The 16,237-nt window shown below is 40.6% G+C and overlaps 1 protein-coding gene across 11 annotated transcripts in view; it reads right to left on the bottom strand.

The window, feature by feature from the left end:
• Positions 1 to 16,237, bottom strand: part of nav3 (neuron navigator 3) — a 398,636-nt gene that overhangs the window by 38,336 nt on the left and 344,063 nt on the right. For 10 of the 11 annotated variants that reach the window (XM_040050291.1, XM_040050289.1, XM_040050290.1 and 7 more), the window contains 2 exons: positions 15,393 to 15,626; positions 13,936 to 14,055 (listed from right to left, as the gene is read on the bottom strand). In XM_040050291.1, coding sequence (XP_039906225.1) covers positions 13,936 to 14,055; positions 15,393 to 15,626 — 354 coding nt within the window. The remainder of the gene's footprint in view (positions 1 to 13,935; positions 14,056 to 15,392; positions 15,627 to 16,237) is intronic. The other variant, XM_040050292.1, reaches the window with a different exon arrangement.

The raw sequence follows: 16,237 nt of genomic DNA, 5'->3' as shown, positions 1-16,237 counted from the left end.
GAGACCAGCCTTCCTCAGCGTGACAGACAACAGGGGCAGATGGAGTCTAACTTAAACCTCCAAATGAACTTGGGAGCCCTCCAAAATAAAACCCCCGCCAAAAAAACATTTTTGTTAGCAGAAACACAGAAAGCTGTCTTTTATGTCTAATTAAACTTAAAATTATTGATATGAAAAGCTGAACATTAAATTCTCAGAGGAAGACCTATTTTTAAGACAGGATAAGCAGAGATCAAAGACAGATGGTTTTGCACACCAAAAATCATTCAAGCTTCTTTTAAAACTTCTCTGTTTACACACTGTTAGCAATTTCCTCCAAACTGAGATTAACTGGACTCGATAAATCAAGTGCTGAGCAGTTACAAAATACAAACGAGGGAATGGTGAAACAGCAGTGGGAAACTATCATCATAATAAGTAAGCAAAGGCAGATGGCAGTGAAAAAGCTCACTGACTTCAAAATAAGACTTATTTTGCACTGGTCCCCTGGTAACAACAGATTGCCCTTTCATTCGTTGGTGGCCTCTCTAATGTAAAATTAAAAATCATCTTTGTGAGGAATTTTTCTGAACGGTCGGGGAACGACTGAATGACTTTTTACATAATTAACTCTGAATCACACTGAATTATTGCTGCATGCATAACTACAAAATGCAGATGTTCAATATCTTTATCATCCACTTCTTTAAAAATCCATCTTCAACCAATTTATGTTAAACAGTATAATGAGCAATGGCAGCATCTTTCTTTAGTGAGACAGTGTTGCTAATGTTGGTGCTATATTTGGAGAAAAATAGAGAATTCTTGGAATAAACAAGATGATATTTTGGGATTCTAATCACACAAAATATACTGAACAAAACAAAGGAAAATAAGTTCCAGATATCTCAGCACAAATTCAGGTAACAGCTGAGCACCGGTATTGATCAGCTCCCACATATCCTGCACAGAGCTCAGAGAAGACTCCTATTACTGGAGCTTCAGTGTTAGTTGAGCTCAGTGAACAGTAATGGATTACTGGTCTTGGTTTGTGTGATTTGGCTGGGGACTGCTGCAGAGCAGCATCCACGCTCTGTGGAACTTCCTGGGATAAAGTGTTGATAATACAAAAAGAAAACAACAATACATTCTCCTCCTCCGCTTTAGAGCCTGGCTGACTGTAAGGGGCTGAATATTTTATCAGGATGACTCCCTGAAACTGGCAGAACTCTGACAAACCAAGCTCCTCCTCTCAGACTTGCACGTCACAGCATCTCCTACTGGAGAGAGTGGTATCCTTAAAAATGGCACAGACGAACTCAGTAACCCAACAGCAGGAGGCAGGCGGGCCGGACTTCTGTGTCATAGCTTCTTAAATTAACAATAAGTCACAATGTACAGAACAGACGACTTGAGTGGAGATACTGGCTTCTCTCCCTTATTTCAAAAGCAAGGCAGTAAAATGAGAAGATGGTGTGAATCAAGTCATAGTGTGAAAACATGCGACTTCCCTCGTGATGCTGTGACGTCTCCAGCTGTAATGTCCTACATAGTGCAACTTGTTATAAGTCAGTATAGGACAGATTCAGTGGTATCGAGCTGTAAGGTAACTAGTGCTATAAAAAGGTTTGGCCCATTTTTAAGTCCCCGGGACCTGCTGGGGAAATCTCAGCATGGAAAATCTACAAAAAAGGACGTTAACAAGGCACCTGCTGACCCAAAAGGAGCTTGAGTCAAAAGTGCTCATGAGCTAAAGACAGCTACCTGCTGGACTGATGTTTTTATTTCACTGCAGATTCTATTGTAAATCTTTGATTTTCGCAAGGTGCCTCCATGCTGTGAATGCACTGAAGGGCTCCATTCAACCATGCAAACATCATCTCATGCAATATTCAATACAGCTGGTCTTGTTCCTTCCACAGCCCAGAGGAGAAATGCTATTAGCGACGTGAGCAAAGGCTAGCACTCGGGATTACACTTTATCTTGGTGATAAGCGTGATTTTGATGAGTACTTTAATAAATATTTGGAGGCGGTAGTACTGAAAAGTATTAAATTGGTATCGTACAGATGAAAGAATGTAACATTTCCTCAGAGGACCTCTTATGTAACAAATCAGGAAAGAAAAACACGTAAGTGGCCTCTGAAGAGAAGAAATCCAGTTCCTTTTGTCACATTGAACACATTTAAGTGTGTTCATTTTTATGTTTTCAGCTAAAAGAAAGATTTGTCAAAAGAAAAAAACAATACTAAGACAGTCATTTAAATGACGGGGATAAACAGGAAATTGAAGTGACATGAACACAACAATTACCTCAGACGACCAAACAATAAAAAACATTCAGAGATAATAATCAAACCTGATGAGCAGCATTTTAATTTAGTCTAAAACAGTGGAGTGGATTGTCTTTGAAACAGTAAATACCTCTTAGGACAAATGTAGAGACTTAAATAATGTAAATGGAAAGCACTCATTTGCATAGAGACTAATCCAAATTAATGCCACTGAGCTCCTGCAGTAAGACTTAAAAAAAAAACATTAAAAAATGCAAGTCATAGACTTGAAATGATTTGCAAGCAATAGGCTCATTTTCTCCTCGGATGGAGTTCTTACAGAGCCGAGCTATCAGAACAAACTGTACAATATGACGGTGCTCAAAACACACACGACAGTGTTCACAGGTTCAAAACAGAGCTTAGGTATAGAGCAGTTTCCAGCTTTGCCATCAACTTACCTCCCATGGGTTGGGTGCTGTCTGTTGTTTTATCAAAGAAGAGTTCTACTTTGTTCAATACCACGCCTACACTACCAAGAGGCAAAACCCCACCTAGCAGAGAAGCTAGGAGCTGTGGCTCGACTGGGAGTCAAGAGAGGAAATGGAAACAAGAGAGAGAGAGAGAGGAGCAAAGGAGTCACTCAGTCTTCCACTTTTACCCACTACTACTGCCAGCTCCCCCTCCTCTCTCTTCGTCTCCCCTCCCAACCAGGATGGGCCTCTGCCAGCCAAGGAGTGCCAGGAAGACATGTCGTCAGCAGGGGGTTACTAAGGGTTAATTAAATGAGGATGACAATGCAGAATAGAGTCAAATCAAAGAGGAAGGTCTATTCTGGAGAGCAGAATTTGTTCTGTCTTTGGTAAAAGCCTCTGACTGGAAGTGACCTCATGAATAATGCGTGAGATGCTCAGCAATGACTGTCCACGCAGCGTTGCGTTGGGATATAATTAGACAGATTCATGACTCCCCTCTTTGATTCTTAGGCAAAGAAAAACTATAGAGCTTATTTCTTTTCACCAGTGAACTTCCATTCACGTAGTTTTGTTTTGCTGAACACTTGATTAGAAAAGCTTCCAAGACATCACCGACATAATGAGCCATGGGGTTTAACCATTTTCTTTGGATTTCCCGTTCAATGCTAATGCTAAGCATTCCATTTCGTCTTTTAATTTTAACTGAAGATTGGTCTCTGATGGCAGAAATGTACTTTATCAGGGAGAAGTAAAAGTGAACTGGATGCTGGTTGCTGTGTTGGGAAAGAGAAGTCAAGCAGCATTTACTTAAAATAAGAAATGTCCCAGAAAAAAAGCAAACAAACTTAACAATCAGACCCAGCACTGACTGTGGAATCGAATTCACCTCGACACAACTCAATTAAAGGAAGGAGCAGGGTGACCTTGGAGGGATGGGCTGGAAATATGTCTGCTGCTAAGCAGTGAGCCAGCAGGACAACAGCAGTGCCTGGCCTGACTGGTTAATGTGTCCAGACGTCCTACTGCAATGCAGTCAAAGACAACAACAAAGTCTTTAGCTGTTCAGCACCGTAGGGTTTACAGCAGGCTAATACATCCCAGCAGGGGTTTGTTCAAGTCTATGGCAAGCTGCTGGCAAATGCAAACAAATAACCCGCATAAGCCACAGTTGGTCCAACCACCAGCCTCCTCCTCCTCCACTGGCCTGAAGCTGGAAACTTCACTAAAATATGATTTAAAGCTCCATACAAACAAACACAGTACGTCATGTGACGGTAAGTCAGCAGCATTTTTGCATTTTCTGAAGAAAATGTGAGCAATAAACTACAATAGCATACTGTTAAGAAATGTTTGGGTTTTGGACTGACACTAGACAAAACACACCAACTAAAACACATCACCTCAGTTCATTGGAAACACCCCAGACCAAATAATCAGTCAAATTACACTGATAATAATCAAGAGCATCATGGGAGACCTCCAAAGTCTGTTCCTCATCTCTTCTGTAGGATGACATTAGAGGCTCATTTAACAGCTCCGTGCATAATCTATGATGCTGGTTTGCTTAGGTACCAGGATGATAAATTTAGCCATGTGAGGATTTGATTGGATAAAATGGAGGAGTCCATCTGTGAGGAGAAAAAAGGGACATCAGACTTACTGCCAGATTCAGAGCAGGTGGTGAGGGATCTTAATCTCTACATCAACAATGGGTGAGCATCCAGTCTCTCAGATGTCTTACTCTCAGCCCTCTACTTCTGCACCGTGCAGCACAGATTACATCACTATAAATTTAACATATTTCTTTAGTTTGTAAATATCACTCAACTTCCAAATAGGGAGGCATCGGAAGCTTATTCACCATCCAGCACAAGTAACAGGAACTGTTTCTTTTTCCTGTAGGCTAGCAGTCAGGTTGCTAGCACAAGGAAACACACAATGGATGAAGATATACCAAAAGTTCAATTTCATTCCAGAAATCCCATTAAAATGTGGCTGTTAATGAATTATTCTGTATGCGTGAAGCTTAGCAGCACTTTAGAAACCTGTGTATCTTTACTGTTTAAGGGTGAGGTTTTAATTATAAATTATAATGTGGATTAAAGTAATTCTTATGATTTTCAGCATACTTAACCTTTGACATTATTTGCAGGCGGGGACCCTAACATCTGAACCTATTTCTTTTTTTAAGATCCTATTCACTCAATATTTAAAAGTGCCCTGAAAAATATATGGGACCCTCAGATTTAATTGTATTTATTATTAAACACAGAAAGTTCAGAAATCAAGGGGAGAAGCAGCTTGACTGTCAGGACTTCAGGCTTTGTCTATAAAAATAATGCTGTTAAAAATATACTATGTATGGTTTTACTGCAAATGACCAAACTGTATGTTGTGTAACCACAGTCCACCTATTTTGACTGACTGTAGGTGGAGATGCTGCGTCTGTACCAAGGTGCCTAGTTTTGAGAATGACGCATGGATATTTCAGAAATGTTATTTTCTGAGCTGTACTGTGGGAAATGAAGGCATCAACAAAAGAGTAATGCCACCTAGTACTCATTACAATGACATTGAACTCACACAGCAAATAAAAGCAAGGAAAAAAAGGTGTGTTCTAAATGAGCCCTAGAAGCAGCAGGGCATCGGTGGGTCACACAGCCACCGTCTGCTCTGTCTGACAGGTGACTTGGCAAACCAAACCTAGCATCCTCTGCACTTCTGGAACAGAAAATCCTTTGTATTCCTGGGATTACAGCAGTAAAACTTGATAGACAGTGGCAGCACAGTGTCAGCTCTCCAAAGCCCCTCAGCTGAGGTTTGCATCTGACCAGCTCTGATCTCTGCGTTTCACCAGAATAAACAATCAGCCGCTGACACCCAATCGTGTGGAGACAGACTTGACATGGTTTGCCACAATTAAGGACTAAAAACGTAACTAGTTAGTACAACAGTCACCTGGAATGATAAAGACTAAACAGTCAGCGTTTTATTTAGATATTTAGATTTGTTGATTTTCTTCTCTATCAGATGGTTAAAAGCAGAATTATGTATTGAATCTGGAGTCTGATGATACCTAATTTGGGACACAAACAGTAATAGGTTTAAAGGCTTTGTAAATGCTGTTTTGCTGTAATTATACCGCAACACTCGTCATTTAACAAGATTACGATTTCATAATCCACAACAGAGTCAGGCTCCATGGCAGTAAAGTGAATTAACAATGACAGCAGCTTTGTTGATTCTTATCTTCACTAACTCATTAGGCCTGTCAGATGATGAATGGAGTCATATGCTTGGAAATATTTAACCAAATGAATTGATGAACCCGAGGCAAATGCCCCTGTGGTCTATTCATCCTAAAATCTATCCAACATTACCTTGTAATCCACCTATTTACAGCAGACCAACTGTTGAACAAATCTGGATTGGCCGAAAAGTCTAAACTCAAAAATGTAATTAAACATTTCTTAAATCGATCCTCTTAAACAACACGCGACACCCCGGAAAGGAACGAATAAATCTGATGCTGTCACTTCAAGTTCTGTTTTTTCTTTTTTAGTTTCATCACAAATCTCTTCTGAAAAACATGCAGACAATTCAGTGTTTTGAACAAATTCCCAATCCAAGTAAACTCTCAGTGGAACATGGTCCGCTTCAACAGTCAAATAAGCTGCTTGCTTCTCTTTTGTAAACATGGCACTTTAACTAGAGAAACTTATTCAATTAAAAGTTTTAAAATCAGCAGAGCGTTAACACTCGAAACACATTTGGACCATTGCTGGTAATGGATGAAATTTCTTTCTTTCTAATACAGCTCTAAATCACTGTACAGTTAAAATCAATGGCTCTCCTTCCTTTTTTCTTCCTGAGTTGTATTACATCTATTCAAACATGTGGGTTACGGTACAGCTGGACACACACAAATAAGCATTTAAGGAACACCTACATGGAGTCTCTATTATTGGTGTTGAATGTCACAGGAACCTCACACTGTCATCATAAAATTAGTTATCAACACAGCCTGTGAATGCCTGGTTACCACACAGGCATTTGCATCAAGAATCCAAAAACTGTCCTCATCTGTGACATCTTCTGAGCGTACGTAACACACTGTTACAGGACATGATTCTCTCATGCCACTTCATGTCAGTGTAATGTGAGTCAGCACTGTGTCGTCACAGTTTTTCATAAGTCAAATCACTCAGACCTAAGATCACTAAAAGTCTAGAAAAACTGCATGAACAGAAAGTAAGAAAGTGCATACACCATACCCTGAAAGAAGAAAAAGTAAAGGAAATAAAGGATTCATGATTGCATGTTAACTGTCCCCTCCTAAACTGATCACATAATTTACTTATGATGGACAGACATCAATTGCAATACACACCAGAGCTCAGCATCATCTGATGCAAATCAGAACTATTTTGTCAAATTATACCATGGGAAAGGGTAATAATAGCTCATAAATCATTTTATGCTTTTTGCTTTTGCTCTTATGTCTGATGAAGAATAAGACCAAAAGGGCGGGTGACTGAATCAGCCACTCCCCCCAGCCTTAATCACTTTCAGTCCCAGGCAGGTATGGATGCTCAGATGACCCAGATGAACTGAAGCAGAACTTGACCATATGGGACGTGTCATCAATGAGAGAAATAGACAGGGCAAGCCTGACCTCACTCAGTAATATCCCCTCATCCTTGTCACCCACAAGTCCACGCTGATGAGGCCAGGTGGATAGTTCACCTCCGTATGGAACCAGGGGCATCTCCAGTGCGTCCCTGCTGCCACTTAACTAACCAAAAGATGAACCCCTGTGCACGCTAATTGTCTTCAATCAAGTTGAAACATTTCTATATTTAAATATCGTATTAATTAGTAATGGCAGGAACATACTTCCTTAAAGGGCCTAACTCCTCTATGAGGTATCAGCACATTTAAATTCTAATACATGACTGAACATTTATAGGATAGTGAGGGTTTAGCAGGAGTATATTTAATCAGGCCTATCTTTATGCTATGGTGTTTTCACATTAATTGTAGTTATAGCCAGGGGTTGAAACTGATTTAGCATTTTCAGTTGAGGAGTAACCAAATTTGATAAGCAGTTTCACAAGTAAGAGTTAACTTCCATGTGCTGCAGCATGGAGTTGTCAGTGATGGCATGGAGATGCTTGGTGGTCTTTCACATGAACATCGTGCACATTTTCTGCACCTATACAACAGAATACATGAAAGACATTGAGGTCAATCCATCAAACGATGTCCACGTGGATATAAAACAGGAAACGTGATATTCAAATAAATTCTGAAACCTTTTCGCTGGATAAGATTGGAATGATGTTCTATGTTTGATCAGTTTAATCGGTTTTCATGATCTCTGGAATTAAGAATTTACTAACGGTTTGCTAAATTAATTCAGGTATAAATGTATTTGGTTAATTAGTGACCAGGCTTAATGTCTATTTGGTACAATTCTCGTCAGTAATTGGAAAAGAGAGCTTTTCATCTAGTGTATATCTGGCATTTTGAACAGGTCTATTCTAAATATTATTTTGATTTAACTTCTGATTTTTACCTATTAGAATTGTAGTTTAAACATGTTCTTTTTTGTTTAAGTCTCAGTGAAATGAAAATACATTTTTTAAAGTGTTCATACTTCCTGGATGCTGGATACTTTCTTCTTTTATCTCGTGCTATAGGCTATGCTATATACAGTAGCATAGGCCTATTCAGACCTAGTTTTATCCTTGAGATCTTTCTCCTCCTGCTGGTCTAACAGCACAGGTATACAAGGAGGCTAACAGCTAGTCTTCTCCAGCATCATCGCACTAGTTCAACAACCAAATCTGCAGGAAATTAATATCCTTTTTTATCCATGTTTAAACTGAAATATCATTATGAAACATTATGCCTTTGGACCACTTTTCTAAGGGTAATCAATCATCATACTATAAAGATTTTATGTATGTGTGTTCCTTATTTCCCCCTAGATGAGAAGACCGATCTTGATCAAAGTTTGCATAAGGAAAATTCAATATCTAAATCACATATCACACATATTTTACACAAATTCCACAATCACATATATTTGTACATTTGACAGATCAGCTGAGTATACATTGGAAGATCAAATACACATATTTGACTGTGAGGAAAAGTGGAACCCAGAAACAGTTTTGAGGTGCAGTTAGGAGGTGAGGGGTCAGTTCAGGGTAAGACTTATGGGATGTGTGTGGGTAAGCAATAGTGTGTGCGTATATAAAGAAAGACATGTGTACATGCGTGCTGGTGTATATGTGTTGGGAACATAGATAAGACCAGGATTCAATGGTACTCCTAAAGTCAGAAATGTCATGTCCATCTTGCATTTAGCAGCATGTGCTTCCTGAAGTTCCACACAGAAAAGTTATTATTGCCATACACACACACACAGACACACACACACACACACACACACACACACACACACACACACACACACACACACACACACACACACACACACACACACACACACACACACACAGAGGCACAAGCACACACACATGCACACACAACAGACTTATATCAGTGCCAAAGAATAGGAAACAGGAGGAAAACGGAGCGTCCAAAAACAGGGAAACTTTCCCTCGAGCATCTTTGAATGAAGAGAGGGCTAATTAGAGTCTGGTTGTGTGGGCCACAATTTGCCCATTTTTGAGAGGAAATATATCTGTATGCAAGCATCTGCACAAGTGAGGGCACATTTGCATGAACATACACACAAGCCAGGCACAGTTGGGTACTCAAATCAGTGATAAAGCATGTCCCAATTATCACAATTTGTTAAGTTTAGCCGGTGTGCACTGAGGTGAAAATACTGAAAAGGACAAATGTCTGAAAAACTGACAGTTGCCAGAAGACTTTAGAAAGCTTAGATAGCAGAAGCTTTGAGACGCTCCAGTTTCAGGTGCAATACAAATATATTCTTCCTAAGCGGTGCCCCTGGAAGAGATCAATGAGAGAGACTTATATAATGACTGCGTTTGTCATTGGTAGTAAAAAAACCTTCTCCTCTAAATCTCTTCACTGCTTACGACAGCAAAGACAAGTAGAGCGGCTTCTCTGCGACTGTCACTGCTACGCGGAGTGACAGGCCGAATCCTGCTGCTCAGCAGCACACACGGCATATGGAGAAGTCTGTACATGCACACAAACACACATACACCCACACCTAAATACACTTAAATGTAGTGCACCAACAAGCTTTCTTTTGTGAAGCATGGACAACACAACCACAGCACACTTTCAACACATATAAACTTGTCTCCAAGCCCCCGAAGCTTTAGACAACCAAAAAACGCAGAGCCAGCTGCCACAGTCCAGCTGCGAGAAAGAGATGGCAACACACTCGAGCCACCGGGATGCTAAAAGAGAAGCCCTGTTACTTATTCATGTCTCTACTGAGAGCGGGGAGCCTGCTGGTGTCAAAACACTCTCTTTGGGCGTCTTTTCTTGACAGCAGAGCCATGAGCATGTGCTCATCTATGTTGTATAACAAGAAGGTATTTTTAGGCAGGTGCTTTTAGCCAAGGCTAAACTCAGCATTGTTTTGAAGCAGACTGATCAGAAGAGGGATCTGAGCTTTTGTCATTCAGCTGTCTTCGAGCAGATGGTTGGCTCCAGGGTACTCGGTTCTAGCACAGATGAAATCACTGGAATACTACCTTGCGATTGGATGCCTCTGACAGCTAGTCAAGTTGCAGTTTACGCCTTTTGTCCAAATTTGTCTGACTGTAAAATGTTATTAATTGTCATTAATTAATTCCACAGTGACCTTGACCTTTGATTAAAAAAAATCTTCACCTACAGTCCCAATGAATTCTTGTGCTAATCTCAAAGAAATTCTATTAAAGTATTCAGATTATTAGTTTAGTGGGATTGGAATCGACATGCGGAAAACCTGAAATATCTCCAACCACAATGTCACCTGCAGGAAACCATAAAGTTACTATCAAAAGCAGCTGTACGTGTGACGCTTATTGACTGTGTTCTATGACACTTGGTTAAAAATTAGGCTCTGCCCTAATACTGAGGATGAAAGCACTCAAAAATAAAACTCCTCTTCTAATCTTTTGTCTTTTTGTAAGACATAGACACACTGGCACAGCTCATTTTAAAAGAAATGGAGATGCGCACATACAGTATCTCATGTCATGACCACTACAGTAAACATTAAGTCCACGTGGTCCTAGTCCCAGATGGTTTCAGTCACCTGCCAGCCATGATGAGTCATTTAGATACATATCCTGAGGGGCTGTGTTGGTTTGGGATAAAAATGCCATGGATGGCAGCCAGGGGAGCCGTTATGGACTGTAAAAAGCACGAAACATAACGAGCCTCGTGGGAACTCAGTTTACGTACACAGACCAACTTCCACTTTCTGCCTCTGAGGAACCCTGTCTACTGCTGCCAGCAGAACTGCGGAGAGAGTAATGTGCATTTTTGTATCCGTGCTCATGCTTGAGGTGGTGTAAAAGACATGAGTGTAAGTGTGTGTCCTTGTGTGTGCAGTTTTCCAATTATTACTTATGACAGAAAGGAAATCCAAAGGAGAAGGACGAGGGGGGGAATTTTAATGGCCACAAATTATTTACCTTGCTGATAAAAAAACACGAACAATAAATGCACAGTTATCTCTTGTGAACAAATAATTTGTTCCAAAGTAAACTTACACTATCAAACTATCAGCCAGAGACGGATTAAATCCCAGACTCTAATCTAAGAATTTCTCAAAGTCAAAACCCAATCTCCTCCATAATTGGGATGCTGTCTTTAATGAAAACAGAGTGTAATAGTTTGGAAATCATATTAAATTAAAAATATAATCTGATTAACACTTTGATAATAAATGCAGAAGAAATATTAACAGTCATTCAATGCACTAATTATCACCTAAAAATTATGACCAAGCCAAGTAATTTAAGCCAAGTATGTTCACCTGGACAAAAGAGCAGTTGGACGGACATTTGAGACAGAAAGGTATCATACACTAGCTGCCAGTTACAGGGCAGGCAGAATTTCATGGATACAGTATGTTCACCTCCTAAGCAGTTATAATCAAGATAGCTGGACATGAAACGTGCGAGATCAAATACTTTTCTTGCATTCGTCATTCCTAGAAAGCCAGCTTACACATCTGAGGTAAAAAGTTGTTTAAAGTCAGTGAACAAATTATTTAAACTTGGGCCTCATCCTCTACTCATTTCACTTCAAGCCAAGGGGCTTTATGGAAAAGCACGCTGTACCACAGAGGTAAAGCCAGGCTGAAATGTAGAGCTGAGTGAGAAATGGATTTGCCCCCTGAGTTTCGTCACGTGTCCGTGGGAAGTGACAGCCTAGCTACTGACAATAACACGTGAGAGGCATGCATTTTGTGCATTTCTGTGTATATGCTTGCCTGCATGTACTTGATTTCATAAAGGAAAAGGAAGGAAGGAATGAAGTAAACAGGGTTCCAGAGTTCAAATTCTTTTCCTTCTGGGAGTCTGTAGCCTGCGGGCATCAATATTTCCTCATCGCCCCTGAGGCCCAAAGTGCTACTGCTGACTTTAGTTCAAAAGAGCACAGCATTTTTGGATTTAAGTCAAGGAAAGGTGAGAGACAGTTTAGGCAAAAATATTTAAATACAGAGATAAAATGCAGGGTGAAGCTGAGCCTTGGCAGTTTGCTTGGTTCATTTTTATTCTTATCCTAAGACATCTTTTTGCCTCAGTGTCAAATCTGACAGGTCAATCGGTTTGAGACTGATGGGGCAGGTTAATCTCCTATTCTGAACCTCTGGTCAGGACTAGTATGTTTTGGCGCTTGGCCAATCACAGATATGATCAAACTCACCTCGGGCTGACTGGCTTGTAACAAACAAGCTTGTGAGGCTGAGCACATAACCAAGAAATGGAAAAACTGCCTGGGTTGCAAAACAACTGAATCATATACAGAAAACATACATATTACAAGCAAAATATCACCCGTGTATCTGCAAGTCATGCGTCACATTGTGTAAATCTGCCTAGTGTAACCATGCACATGTAGCATTAACAGAATCATAATCTTTAAAATCACAGGACTACTAAACGCTGCCACTCATTAAAATCTTGACAGAAGCTGAAGCTGTGACACTGGGAAATGTCACTGCATCAGTCAATTCCCAGCAGTCTCTCTGATGGCTTGTCATCACAATCTTAGCCTGACAGCTTTAAATCGATCGCCAACCCTCCTTCGCCCCTTTAAATCTCTGATGGTGTTACAGCAGACTTGTATAACCTTTGAAGGACATATTTCTTACTCCCTTCTTACCCTTTGTTTTTATGCCAGGCACATCTAAAAACCAGGAATGACATTTTGCCACAACGTTTCAAAGAGCCGGAAAGTAAATACATGGCAGACAGAAATGAGGCAGGTCGAATTTTCTTGCATTCCACGCGTGCGCAGGACTGGAACGTAAGCGTTTTCGGCCGTTTCAATGTGGACGCACAACTCTGTGAAAACGACTGAAAACGATAGTGTGGACGCGGAGCGTTTTCAGACGTAAACGACGTTTTCAAATCTATCCGGGCTAGTGTGGACGTAGCCTTAGTCACTTGCCCATTCTCTGGACTTTGTATCCTATTAGGTTTGTATCCTAAAAAGCCTATATATTCCATTACCGGTAGCTTTAGTATCTTTGTACTGATATCTAATATCTTTAATTGTTTTGGGTAATATACCCAGATATTCATGCTTTTTAGCTCCATAATGCTCATTGTGCTGAATGCTTTGACCGACAGATACAATCAGGTATAATATGATATGGCTGCAGTTGCTATGGTGCCAACCTTTCTGCCATTCTGACCACAGCACATTGCTTTTTTTCACACGCACATGCATCACTGGCTGCAAAGCACAGTCCAGTGGGTTTGTCTTAGCAAACACCCACCTGGCTATGGTTGAAAATGAATGACAACGAAGCTATCAAATTCACAGCCAGATGCTCGGGAGAGGAAAACATCAGCTAAAAGCCAACAATCAAAAGTGGAATGTGAAAAGCTGTGTTCAAATTTGGATATTAACAACGTGCTTGCATGAATCTCAAAAAGTGTGAAACCGGAGCTACTCCCGGGTGTGGACCACAAATGAATCAAACAGGCACCAGAAAAACAGGCAGCTATGACAGTCTCCATCCTCACCTGTCAATGTCACCCTGCATCTCTTTGCTTCCTCTTTGGGATACGTCTCGAGAAGAAGCTGCATCTGAGGCTCGGCCGGTGTTCCGTGCATACAGATGAAGGCTGCCATCTGTAAGGTATCTGTGAGGGGAGAACAAATTACAGGTATAAACGTTTAACTTCAGTTTGCTTTAGAAAGTTATTCTTTTTTAACTCGTGGCTCTTACACTTTAAGGTCTTTGTTTAAGTGAAGAAGAAGCAAATTATGTCAACTAAACATAAAGGAAGATGCTACCTTGGCTAATCTGAATAATGAACATGAAGACTGTGTGTGGATTTTGCAAAGTCGGTATAGAGAAGCGAGTTTGTGTCTCTGTGTACCTGACAGTGAACGAGCGGTAAGATTTGAGGCAACTTCCAGATAGCTATCAGACACGGCTGGTAGAACACGGGGGCCATTAGCGCTGAGTTAATTAAGCTAATAATTCAGCTAATCACCTTTCCCTCCCAACATGTTGTTACATTTTCTGCTCTGTTCTTCTTCTTTAATCTTGCAGATACCTTGCTACATCACACCTCATCCTTACCATTCCCTCACAGTTTTCTCTTTACAGCATATCTTCTTTTGGGAGTGCGTGCTCACATGATTGTGTGGGTGAAATGTGAAAAGCCTTTTCTCCTACGTGCTTAAGTCATTTATTGCTATTGAGCGAATGAAGGTCAGAAGCCTGCTGCTGTAATGACTTGCAGAAGACACAAACTCATCCATTCTCACTCAGGTAATCTGTCAGTGTCGTGAGTCCTCTCAAGGTTCACATAAATGTATTATGTGAACCATCCTGTGTGTGGTTTTACTATGAAAAAGTATACATAGCCTTGCTGTATGACAGTAAGCTATTTGTATTAATGTGCAGAGAAAGGCAGGTAAGGCCTTGGTGACTGTATGAATACAAACTAAGCATGAATTTCTGCACACTGAAATGGAAATCTGTCACATGTTAGCAAACAAATGACCTTTAAAGTGGACTTTTACTGAGTATAAATGATGTGGGGCTGATATTGTGCACTTAAGATATTTCTTCTTTATACAGCAAAGCATAGTTATGTATTTAATTTACATGGATTACATGGTGGTGCAACATGTTTAAAATCTACGAGCTCTGTGTTCAGTGCATAAAAAGGCTGAGAGCTACATTATTCAGAGGGAGGAATAAATGTAGGAGGCACAACTAAACAGAATGCTGTTTCACACCACAGCGTGGCACAGAGGGATCAGCTAAAACCAATTCAACTTATTTTGACTATAAACATTAAAAATTCATTCAGTTACTGAAATCACAAATAGCCCTAAGATAAATATTCAAAACACTGTCCTGCACTGGTCGACATTTTTTGGGGGAGGGTTACTTGTGTCGTGTCTTAAAGACTGAAAATGAGAAAAAAATAGCCACAGGCTTACTACTTAAATGTACACAAACCTGGAGGGGTCTGAGTGCCCACTATAGCGCCCTGTGGTGGTGCCTGCGCCTGTTGTGCTCGCCCTGGGCGCAGCGTAGCCACTGGGCATCGAGGGGGCGTCACCTGCCTGGAGACGTGGGGTTTGTGATTGGCCCAGACGCCAGGACATGGGGGAGGAGCGTGCAGCGAGGGCAGGTATACTCCGCCCATTCACCTCAGTGGTTACTGTCGTGTCAAAGGTTGTTTCTAATGTACTGTGGAGAAAGAGGGGTAGAGACATAGAATAAAATAATTTATATTTCCTCACAATATAAATTAAAAATGTTTTTCCCATCAGAATGATGTTTTTGAAAATTCTAAAAGAGTTTTGAAGATTGCTAGGTGTATAGAGGGTCTTGGCAAAAATCACAAGTCTAAGACGCTGAAGTAATACCAAGTACACGCCTGTGCAAAGGGCAAATCAATCAGGTGAAAAGATCAGTCATATTTTCAGTAGACAGCCTTCTACAGTTGAGTGCCACTCCCTTCATCTCACATGCCTTTTTTCTAACACTGTGCTTGTTTGTGCGTGTGTGTGCGTGCGTGCATGAGTGTGTGTGTGTGTGTGTGTGTGTACACATGCATTTAAAAGTGTGTGACCTTCATAAAGTGCTGTTTCTTCCAGTGTTTTAACTTGAAGGGGGAGGAGAGAAGAAAGGCTCCCATGAGAACTTATGTCAGAGCATCACGGTACATCACACAAAGATGGAAATGGAGGGAAGGAGACAGCTCTGCTTCCGCTCAACTATCAAGTGGATTTGATAGAAAATAACATTTGGATTAGGTGCCCTAACAAGGCTAAAGAAGGGAAATGAACCTCTTCAAA

This window comes from Simochromis diagramma, unplaced genomic scaffold (assembly GCF_900408965.1).
Source record: "Simochromis diagramma unplaced genomic scaffold, fSimDia1.1 OVJJ01000131.1, whole genome shotgun sequence".
Classification (NCBI taxonomy): Eukaryota; Metazoa; Chordata; class Actinopteri; order Cichliformes; family Cichlidae; genus Simochromis; species Simochromis diagramma.
This window is presented reverse-complemented; position numbering and strand designations above follow the sequence as displayed.